This window comes from Echinops telfairi, unplaced genomic scaffold, assembly GCF_000313985.2.
Source record: "Echinops telfairi isolate 266 unplaced genomic scaffold, ASM31398v2 ScPeMD7_443;HRSCAF=831, whole genome shotgun sequence".
Classification (NCBI taxonomy): Eukaryota; Metazoa; Chordata; class Mammalia; order Afrosoricida; family Tenrecidae; genus Echinops; species Echinops telfairi.
The window spans coordinates 23681782-23693853 of record NW_022104341.1 but is presented as its reverse complement, the minus strand read 5'-3'; the positions used below and the strand labels follow the sequence as shown (position 1 = coordinate 23693853).

At 44.3% G+C, this 12072-nt stretch overlaps 1 protein-coding gene across 1 annotated transcript in view; it reads right to left on the bottom strand.

Moving 5' to 3' along the window:
- Positions 1-12072, bottom strand: part of ALG14 (ALG14 UDP-N-acetylglucosaminyltransferase subunit) — a 144914-nt gene that overhangs the window by 68435 nt on the left and 64407 nt on the right. Inside the window, exon 3 of the mRNA XM_045291956.1 lies at positions 10126-10248. Coding sequence (XP_045147891.1) covers positions 10126-10248 — 123 coding nt within the window. The remainder of the gene's footprint in view (positions 1-10125; positions 10249-12072) is intronic.

Sequence of the window (12072 nt, the reverse complement as noted above, 5' to 3'; positions counted from 1 at the left end):
GCTGAGATGCTTACACATTCACTGATTCGGCTTTCCTCCTGCAGTCAGCATCATTGTGTGTGTTTTGTGAAACTGAGGAGGACTTTGTAGATCAGTCAGACATATGGGCTAATGTTGGACTTGTGGGCTTGGGCAGCACTGGGTTGGGATGTATTCTTGACATGCACTTACCTTTATATAAAACTCTCACTTATACATATGAGTTCCTGTGGATTTGTTTCTCTAAAGTACCCAGACTAACACAGAGCACTTATAAAAAACCTCACAGCTACTATGGATTACCACCACTTGTCTGGCCACTTGCTGTACTGTGTTGTACCAATTGCAATGTTTCAACAACTAGATGAAGCACTGGAGGCACTTGGCTATGCCAAGAAATTTGGAAGACAGCTACCTGGCCGACTGACTGGAAGAGATCTATACTTATCCCCATCTCCAAAAAAGGTGACCCAACAGAATGCATAAATTATAGACAATATCACTGATATCATACACAAATAAAATTTTGCTGAAGATCATTCAACAATAATTGCAGTAGTACATTGTCAGGGAGCTTGCCCAAGTTCAGATGGATTCAGAGTGGAACAGGTAATAATCACTGATGATATCAAATGGATCTTAGCTGAGAGCAGAGAACCAAAAAGATGTTCATTTCTGTTTTACTAACTATGCAAAGGCATTCAACTGTGTGGATTTATAACAAACTATAGGTAGCGCTGAGAAAAATGGGAATTTCAGAACACTTACTAGTGCTGACGTGACCCTGTACATGGATCAAGAGGCAGTCGTTTGAACATAACAGGGGAATACCGCCTGGTTTAAAACCAGTAAAGGGGTGCATCAGGGGTGTATCCTTTCACCATACTTATTCAATCCATCTGCTGAACAAATCATCAGAGAAACTGGATTCTATGAAGACGAATATGGCATCAGGATTGGAGGACGGCTTATTAACAACCTGTGATCCGCAGATAACACGACTTTGCTTGCTGAAAGTGCGGAGGAATAGAAGCACTTGCTGATGAAGATCAAGGATTGCAGCCTTAAGTATGGATTACAACACGGTGGAAAGAAAATCAAAATCCTTATAACTGGACCAATAGGTAACATCCAATGCTCATGGAAGCAGCAGTTAAGAGATCCAAAGACACACTGCATTAGGTAAATCTGCTGCCCAAGACCCTTTTAAAGTACTGAAAAGCAAGCTGAAGAAAAATCAATGCATTTGAATTGTGGTGCTGGAAAAGATTCTTGAAAGTACCACGGACTGCTAAAAGGGCAAACTGAGCTCTCTTGGAAGAAGTATGGCCAAAGTGCTCCTTAGAAGCAAGGATGGTAAGACTTCATCTTCCATAATTTGGACATGTTGTCAGGAGAGAGCAGTCCCTGGAGAAGAACACCATCTTTGGTAAAGTAGAGGGGCAGCGAAAAAGAAGGCGGCTCTCAAGGAGATAGACTGACACCAGGGATGCAACAATGGGCTCAAGCCTAGAACAATGGGGCGATGGTGCCGGACAGAGCAGTGCTCTGTTGTGTTGTGCGTAAAGTCACTACAGATTGGCTTCTAATAAAAATAACAACAAGTATATGAAAGTTGGATATTGAAGAAGGAAGACTGAAGAAGAATCAATGCATTAGAATGATGGTGCTGGCAAAAGAATGTTAAAAGTACTGTGGACTGCCAAAAGAACAAACAAATCTGTCTTGGAAGTACAGCCAGCATGCGCCTTAGATGCAAGGATGTACTTTGCTTCTCACATATTTGGACAGGAGCTGAGATGTTTATGGCATTTACTAAGATGAGAGTGCCCGGCACTATTTTATGAGTGAAGTGAGCATGGCAGGAATACTTTATTCCAAAAAAACAACACTGCTTTCATTCAATGCGGACTTAATAGCAATGCTGGAGGACAGGGTAGAACTGCCTCTGTGAGTTTCCCAGACTGTAACTCTATGGGAGTAGAAAGCTCCATCTTTCTCTCTTGGGGTGGCTGGTGGCTTTGAACAGCTGACCTTGTGGATTGCAGCCCAATGCATACCCACTACGCCACTAGAGCTCCGTTAACATCTACATAACAAAATGATTTTTGATAGGGGATAGTGCCCTGGGAAAAAACAAAGTAGAACAATGTGACAGATGAGTGAGGCTATCAGGGGAGGCTTTTGTGAGGAGCTAACATTTGAGCCTAGACAAGAAGGACTGAGCCATGTTCAGACCCAGGAGTAAAGGGCTCCCAGCAAAGGAAGAGCAGGTTCAAACGCTCTGAGAGATGAATGAGCTGACATTGCTCATGAAACACAATAGAAAGTATGCCGACACACAGCAAACTACAAGAAGAGAGAGGAAGAGGTCAGAGAAGCAGTTCAGACTATAGTGCATTTGATGAAATATATTATTTCTAGAAGCACTGATTTTTAATACAAAGCAGCTGACTTTTAAATCAGAAGTTTTAGGCAAATGTTGTCAATTCATGTAGTTCCTCCACTGCTCTGGGCTATCTGTAATGAATAGGTATGCGTACAGGTACACACACACACACACACACACACACACACATTTTGACTCACAATGACCCTATAGGACAGAAAAGAATTGCCCCTGTGGGTTTCTGAGACTATAATTCTTTATGGAAGTAGAAAGCGTCATCTTTTTTCCCTAGGAGAGGCTGGTGGTTCTGAACTGCTGACCTTGTGGTTAACAGCCTAAAGTGTAACCCACTATACCACCAGAGCATTGATGCCAAAGAAGTGAACAAAGACTCAATCAGTCACACTTTCACTCAAGGACAGCAGCATGTCACACGTGCTGCTACGGGAGGCCAAATGTTTTGATGTCTTTGGCAATGGCATTTACTTCAATCTGCTTTATCTTTAAAACAACAACATATTTACTGAGTTATAACTTATATACAGAAAAGTTTACCCCACTTAGTGGATCTGTCTCTCTGAGTTTTGACAACCATATCGTCACTAAGTCACACCACTAAAACCAATACCCAGAACCACTCCTCAGCCAAAGTTCCTTCCTCTCTTTTGTAGTCCGCCCTTCCTCATCTCCAGATCCTGGCAACTATCGGTCTGTTTTCTGACTCATTATCTTCTTAGACTGAAGAATAGTCTTACGAACGTATGACCTTTATTCATAAATGCTTGGAAAAGTCTTATAAAAATAAAACTTTTTGGAAAATATGATGTGTGAAATATCAGACCACCTAAAAAGTCTTTAATGACCTTGGAAAAGAAGAAATCACCCAATGTTATGGATTAGATTTAGGTCTCCAAAACAGAGCTTAAGAAAGGCTTTCCATCTATGGATTCAGTAGGCGGAGGAAAAGAACCAGCAAGCAGATCTTTTTAGATAACAACTCAATATACAGTTACCCTTAGTCCTCAACATAACACAGGTTCCCATCTCAGCCACAGAGTCCACTGAGGCATAAAGCAGGACATTTCCCCACCCAACCCCCTTAGTGTTGGTCTGTGATTTGGTACAGGAGGGAAGAGGCACATTTGAAATCAACTCATTTGCCAAGTCAATTCTATTCTTGATGACAGTGGTGCCTTAAGTAAATTAATAAATTACTTAATTGATTTGTTTATTTATTTAAACCAATTTTTTTAGTACTACTATTCCCTCTCATTTTTATTTTCCACTTTGTATTTTAAAAATATTTAATTTTGGACAACTATATATTACATTGCACTTTGAAATCTGTATTGCTACCATTATTTAATTAGGCCAGTCTGTGTTACATTTACTAGGAAATCAGGTGCCTACCTCAAGGGGCTGGGATATATTTTCATTTCATATTATCTATTATTGTTTAGGGGGAATGATGTTTTATCTACCAAAAACAGTAATTGATTAATTAGTTCTTAAGATGGATCTGAAAGGGAGCGTTCTGGTAGCGTAGTGCTTCCACGCTGAGCTGCACTGCAGTCAGTAGTACGAAACTACTAGCCACTCCTCAAAGACAGATGAGGCTTCCTGCTCTGGTCAAGATTTGGAGTCTCAGAAGCCTACAGGGACCATTGTACCCTGCCCGGAGTCAGACTTGACTCGATGACAGGGAGAATGTGTGTGTTTGCTTGTCTGGGGGACTGCTCTGAAAGGATGAACAATGTTTCCAGGCAGAAGCCAGAAATGGTAGAAAACAGTTCAGTGGCTAAGACTCGGGACTCAGACAGACTCTGGAAACAGATTTTGGAATCAGACAGAACTGGATTCTAGTCTCAGCTCTGCTACTTAGTGGTTGTGCAAACTCTGGGCAAACAACTTCATGTCTCCGAGCCTTGGTTTCCTCGTCCATAAAATGTGTGAATAGCACAGATGTTAACTTGGGTGAAGGGGAGACAATATACAAATCAGAGGGAGGCTGGCAAGAAAATGATGGAAGCAGGGGGAAACATTGGGAGGTTTGCAAAAGCAAAAGCAACAGAGGCAAATCCTGTTATACACATAATCCTGCAATAAGTGTGTTCAACATACAAGCTGATGCTGGGATAGACACATTGCTGAATTAGTAGGAGGGCCAGAAGGCCAGGAATCCATATGTAGGCTTGATGAAGATATTTGTATAAGTGTGCTTTTATGTACCTTTGCTGCAAATATATCCACGAATGGGGCAGTACATACAGGAGACAAAGGTTACAAAACTTCTTAGACATAACCAAACACTTTAAGAGAACACGAGTTGCTGGGCGTGAGGGCTAAGGATCACAGTCTTGGGAGATACCACGGTCAATTAGCATACTAGCTCACAAAAACTGGGTTCTGCATTCTACTTTTGGGGAGTATTGACTGGGGTCTTAAAAGCTCCTGAGGACACATCTAGGGTACAAATACTGATCTCTTCTTGTCTGGAGGGAAAGAAGAGCTATGAAAATGGAAAGACACATGGAAAGAGTAAGTCCAATGGGATAATGGACCACACAGCCTTGGTCTCCACAACCCAGAGATCAGAAGAACTAGGTGTTTACTACCACCTCAGTGGTAGTTACATCATTTCGTGTCAACTTGAAGATATAAAAGTGAAGGGGTAGAGTTTAACCTGTCAATCGGGTCGCAGCTTGATGACCTCATTGGGAGGTACCACTGAGATCAATGGCTCTCTGGAGGTGGGCCGATTTCTCTCTCCGCCTTCACCTTCATGCTGGAGAGCCATGCTGAGACGTGCATGAGCCAGGGAGATGCGTCCACCACCACTGGATCCACAAGATTTTGCACCCACTGGCCTGTGATCTTCTTGCATCACTGCATGTGGTTTCGTGAGTCTGAAGAGGGATTTATGGACTAGAACTGGAGTTACGGACTAATATCAGAGTTAGGGACTTGGGTGGGACCGGGATGGGACGTTTTCCTTATATACATTTACTTCTTGATATAACGCTCTTTCTCATACATATATGAGTGTCTCTAGATTTGTTTCTCAAGTCAGCCCACCCTAACCAAGTGTTCTGAAAAGGACCAGCACTCCTGGCTGTAGTGGGAGAAAACTGTGAAACAGAATCAATCATAAGAGCCCTGGCTGGATGAGCCCTACAGGACCAGTGGTGTGAGTGGCGATACTGGGAGGGTAGAGGAAGAGTGGGTTGGAAAGAGGGAACCGATTACAAGGAACTATATGTGACCTCCTCCCTGGGGGATGGACAACAGAAAAGTGGGTGAAGGGAGACGTCGGACAGGGCAAGATATGACAAAATAACAATTTATAAATTATCAAGGGCTCATGAGGGTGGGGGAAGCGGGGAGGGAGGGGAAAAATGAGGACCTAATGCTGGGGTTTAAGTGGAGAGGAAATATTTTGAGAATGATGAGGACAATGAATGTACAAATGCGCTTTACACAATTGATGTGTGTATGGATTGTGATAAGAGTTGTATGAGGTCCTAATAAAATGATTTAAAAAAAAAAAAAAGAACCCTGGCTTCCTGGTCAGAAAGAGGCCGCTGGAATCCTCAAGAGTTTGGCCCTTCAGGTCAACCTGCAGGGCTACAACTGACTCACGCTTTTATTAGAATAATCAGCCATTTACCATCCAAAGGGCAGCATTTTCCCAAGGACAAAAATTAGAAGTGGAATCAGGAAACACAGTCCGGAAGTGAGGACGTGATGGTACTATAATGGGGACTGTAGTGGCTGAGTTACAACAACATGTGCCTGACTGTTGAACGGAACCTGATGATCTCTTCCATAAGTGATTACCTGATGTAGCAATTAATGGCTTTTGTTAGGAAAATGTGAATCACAGTTCTATCATTCTCATACAGCTTCAATGCACAATGCTTTGTACTATATCTGGCACATATAAATGCTCAATAATTTTTAACTATTACATACAATGCGGATTTTCCACCGCAAAACCATTGGAATGCTCAACGATTTAGCAATCAATACGGAATAACAAGCAAAGTGCCTTTGTTTGTGTTTTGCAGGTGACAAAGTGAGTGCGGGGCAGTGAGAGTTGGGTGGCTAGGCAGCCGTAACTCAGATGCGCAGGTACAAGGAAGAGGTTGTCTTCCTGCTTGTTCAGACACGTCAGGTGATGTCAAGCCCTGATGCTGCTATCCTTCCTAAGAGCAAGTTCTCCTTTCACTCTTGCCAAGAAGACGGAATAGTGCTCAGGGAGAAAAGTCTTGTGGGGAGAAGGCGGCCCGCCAGGGTGAATACAGGAGGGATCTGCACATTTTAGTTTTGCTTCCAATGTAGTGAAAAAGGTCCCATACCATTCCCTTTTTCTCTTTTAAGGGGATCTTTATTTATTAAGAGTTCATTTTCTGAAGGCAGCTGCATCAGAATAGCTGGTCAGATAATGTTCAGGTTTGAAATGTGTTCTTTAAATGAATTCCTTTTAAAATGGAAATGTTTCTTTTACAGTCTTGTCTCCCCTTCTCCACTCAAAGGAGTAGAAACATCATAATCGGTTTTTCCTTCCACTTTTTACAAGGAAATTTATGATGCTCATAAACTTTTATACCCAGTTGGAAACAGAACATCTAGTCCAAGCCTCTGTTTTAAGGTGAAAAACTGAGACCCACAAAGGAATTGATTATAATAAATAAAAGCCAGAGTGGGGCTGGAAGCAAGTACCCTTTGCCCAGTTGGTTACTCTCTCCTCTACCAAGGCTGTCACATGCCAAGGCCAAGCCATCGTCCTCATCACATCAGGATTTCCTTTTGAGCCTAACACCTTAAAGTCCTGCTGTTACCACACTCAAGCTAGCTGTTGCCAACGAGCGTGGCCAGATCTCTCTAGTGATTTAATAAACGTGAGCCCTAAATTTCCAGTCCAAAATGCTGTTACAGACTGAATTGTATCCCCCTAAATAGGTGTTGTAAATCCTACCCCCTAAACCTAGGGTAAAATCGCCCTGGGAGATGGATTTCTTTGTAATGCTAAGGAGACAGAACTAGTGCCGGGTGTGTATTAAATCAGTATCTTTTGAGATATGAAAAGAACAGCTCAAACAGGAAGCAGTGATGGGAGAAAGCAGGTGCCACAGCACATGATGACCTCCAAGGAACCAAGGAACCAAGCAGCAGGGCCTTCCCCAAGAGCCAACTGAGATGGAACGCTTTCCCTAACGGCCCTGATGTTGATGGTCCAGCCCTGTAACTTTGAGAAATTACATTTCTGTTACAGCACCCATGTGTGGTATTTCTGTGAACGCAGCACTAAGATAATGAAGACAAATACTAAGCTATCCTTCTATTTGCCTCATGTTTTAGAAATAAGCAAGTTAAAGCTTTTCAGGGCAACAGACCTTGTAGGGAAACAGCAGAACTCCACACACTAAGAAATGATCCTCACTGTGTTAGAAGAGTGTTTTATCAAAAAGTTAAAGCAGAGTTTAAGTAAAAGGAATCCACAATAACACATCAGAATGTGGTTGCTTGGGGGCAAGGGACAGAGTAAGACAAATGTCTAGGCTGATGGCAATGCTTTTGGATGGGGAGGTGTAGGTTGAACTAGATCAGTGTAGTTCACTGGAAGTAAGTCATTATCTTTTAAAGCAATCTAACCTACCCATAGAGGGACTTGGACTGCAACCCAGCTGATGAGAAGCCACGGCCCGACGGATAGAGAGCGTTCACGCTCAGCGTGCCTAACTGCACTTCTGTTCGACTCTTCACGGGAATAACCCTGTGTCAGGGCCATGACTCTGGAAGGCAGCTGTGGGTTTCCTTCCAGGCTATGCCAGCTAATAGATTTGTCTTCAGAGGAATGGGGCTATTCAAGAATTGTGCATGCTATGATGACAACTTATCGACTGATCTACATTGTCCACCTGCAGTTTATCTGGAGTTTAATAATAGAAACCCTCCCTTAAGGGCTAGGGAGAGCTGCAGAGCTTCAGATAAGGAAGGTAAAGTTGAACATGGAGCACTCTGACCACGTTTTCACATTTCTCTTCTCCGTACTACTTCCCCATAAAAACCCGCCCGAGTCCGCTGGAAACCATATCCGGTGCACAGACCTGACAAAGTCCAGAAAGATCACTCAGGAGAAATGAGCAGGCTCCTTTCTGGTTGATGAGCACGTGACATCAGTTCAGGGCCCACCGGGAAGGATGCACAGATTGGTTAAAAGACAAGCACAGAACAAAGATGTGAATGGGATGCGCTGTGGTCTCAAGTCCTAGCTGGAAAGGGAAGGCAAATCTCTCACATCTTTCAGCAAAGTCAATCCCTTCAAATGATAATTATTTAGCATACAGGTAATCCCTGCCTGAAACCACACTTACCATCATCCATTGTGTTTTGGTTTGGGGTTATCCTTAGCAATATGTACTACTTACTAGGCTGCAGCCCATAAGCTGCTGATATAATCCTATCTGCAAATTCATATGTAACATTTCCAGTCATCAAATGCATGTAAATATCTGATTTATAAAGAAACTGATAATAAAAGGTTGTCATAATGAAAACTCACTAAACAAATAAATAGAATAAATGAAGCATTCAACTTGGATCAGAAGTGACTTACAATGAGAGTCATGTATCAGGGCTTAAATTTTGTGCACCCCAGTCTGCAAATTTTGTGCACCCTGGTCCAAAATCCATTTGCAGGGTTTCTGAAAAGATTAAGCCTCCATTGAATTCTTTCTGATCACTAACCAAGGATGTAGATAATTCCACTCTTAGACGGAGTGGAAAGTAGATTACCTCCACCCTTCTCAAGCCAGCGCAGGGAGGCACAGTCTCTCTTTTAGGGGCTTGCCTGGGTCTGTCTTGACAGGTCAGTGTACTGGGGACAGTATAGGGGGTCATCAGTTCGTCCTGAGTCATGTCCTGCCAGTGTCATCCTCACTGCCTTGGGTCAGGAGGCCCTAGACCCATCTTGTAAGTCTTCTAACAATGAACATGTCCCACTCAAGGTCCCAGTCCTGCTTCTGCTGTTCCTGCTAGGCGCCATCGAGTCTGTTCCGATCCATAGCAACCTTCTACACAACCGAAGGAAACACGGCCCAGTCCTGCATCTGCGGTTCCACCTGTAATTGCGATGTAGTGGGGTCTGCCACCAAAGATGTTCTCGAGACAGGTTCCTTTGCCCACCTATGCCCTTTTTAAAGGCTGGTATATCAACAAACCCTTGGATCCCATTTTAATCTTGTGCTGATGGCCTCCCTCGTGTGGATGATGTGCATTTGTGTTATCTTTGGCTTTGAAGATTTCATGTATGTTCTACTTAAGTTATATCTGAGATGGTGTCTATTCTGTACCCTGAAACAGTCAGCAGAACGGAATGCGGTCGGAAGCCGGGGACCAACTACACTTCAGCAAGGGGTCTCGTACAATGCCTGAGCACACTGATTAATGATAACGGTTTAAAAACAACAACACAACATTCGCTGTTACTAATCAAGGATCCACTAAGAGCAGCGGTTCTCAATCTGTGGGTCATGAACCCTTTGGGGGTCGAACCACCCTTTCACAGGGGTCGCCCATTTCATAACAGTAGCAAAATGACAGTTATGAAGTAGCAACAAAAATAATTTTAGAGTTGGGGGGTCACCACAACACGAGGAACTGGATTGAAGGGTCGTGGCATGAGGCAGGTTGAGAAGCACTGACTAAGAGTAAGGGTACGTTCCCTCCCTGTCCTCAGTGAGGGTGCTACGTACCAAATCCGGCTTCAGCCTGAAAGTCAGGGGGAGGGAGTACAGCAAGGAGTACAAGGTGGTGAGCACCGAGGAGAGCCAGGACTGCCGCACCTCCCGGCTTCTCGGGATTCGGTGAGTGGTATACTAGAAGGAATAATTGGAGAGATGATAATGGCACAGATTAATATCACCTTCGATGGAAAAAACCCCAGACACTTTGTTAAACAAATGGTACAAGTTGCAGGACAATACATTTAACATTATCCTGTGTTTATTGACAAACTAATCTCTTAGGTGTGTGTGCATATATGCAGATACATTTTAGTACTCATATGAAGAAAAAGTGAAGCTACTTGCCACAAAGTATGCAAAGGAGATAATATTATAGACATTTTTCATTTCCCTTAGTGTGCTAGGCCGGGTTGACTGAGAAACAAATCCAGTGATACTCATCTCTGTCTAACAAAGAGCTTTACATCAAGAAGTAATTATATATCAAAAAGGCATCCCAGTCCCCACCTCAAGTCCATTAATCCAATACGAGTCCATCAGTCCCGCTTCAGACTCACACAGCCACACGCCGGTGACGCAGGAGGTGAAGCACGGAGAGCACACGCTGGTGAGTGCAGAGTCAAGAGGATCCCAGGTCAGGGGAAACACAGTAGGACAAGCGCTAGGTATACTGGGAACTACTGCTGAGTAACAAATAACCCACATTTCAGTGATACGTATATCGTTATCTCATGTATCTTCTGTGGATCAAGAATCTAGGAATGGCTTACCCCCGTGGTTCTAGAAGACTTGGGGTCTCTAGTGAAGTAAAACTCAAGATGCTGGCTGGGTTGGTAACATCAGAAGGGTTCACAAGGACTCAGGGACCCCACTTCTGAAGGGTCACTGGCATGCTTGGCAATTCAGTGCTAGGCCTATAGAAGGTCCAGTTCCTTCCTACCTGGGACTTCCCGCAGGGTTGTGTAAGTGTCCCCCTTATATGATACTGATTCCTTCAAGACCAAATGACCCAGTACAGTGTCTTTATATCTTGACCTCAGAAGTCATCGTCATTTTCACAGACTCCTACAGGTTGTATCAGGCAACCCTATTCAAGCCCTGGTGGCATCGTGGTTACAAGATGGGCTGCGATCCACAAGGTCTGCAGTTAGAAATTACCAGCCACTCTGCGGGAGAAAGGCGAGGCTCTCTGCTCCTGTTAACAGCGAGAGTCATAACAACTCACAGAGGCTGTTCTACCCTGTCCTACGGGGTCTCTGGGGGTCGGCATCGACTCAGTGAGAGTGACCGTTCAAGTTGAAGGGAGCTGAGATGCAGAAGAACTGGACGTTGTCAAGGATTTCTACTCGGATGTACAATCAATCCCACTGAAGCAACAGTCAAGGCAAATCTGCTGCAAAACGACCTCTTCGAGCTGCATAACGCAGAGATGTTACTTTAGGACTAACGGGGACAAAGCTTCCAGTCGTAAAAAGCAAACGGACCCAGGCCGGGTCGTTTGCATGGCCTCACAGACACGTGAAAGGTGGACAAGGCGTAGGAAGATGGAAGAGCCGCCGGTCTGATTAGGGTGTGCACAAGAACACTGGGGCCCGGTGCACTGCCAGAAGAGCAAACACACGTCTCGGAAAGACACCCTGTAAGGCTCCTCCGAGCGAAGGCCGCTGACTTTGGACAAGTCTGCAGCAAAGAACAGTTGCTGAGAAAAAGGACGTGGTGATTGGTTGAAGGTCAGCGAACACGAGGAAAACCCTCCGTGAGACTGACTCACACGACGGCCACAGCTGTGGATGCCAACGCCCCCACACCACGGGACGGCCTGGCCTCGGGCTGCACTTGATCATGAACACGGTTTCCATGAGCTGGAGCCGACGACGTGACGACACCGAACACCACCGTCACAAGGGTCTCGGGCCGCGAGGTGACACCGACCACCACCGTCACAAGGGTCTCGGG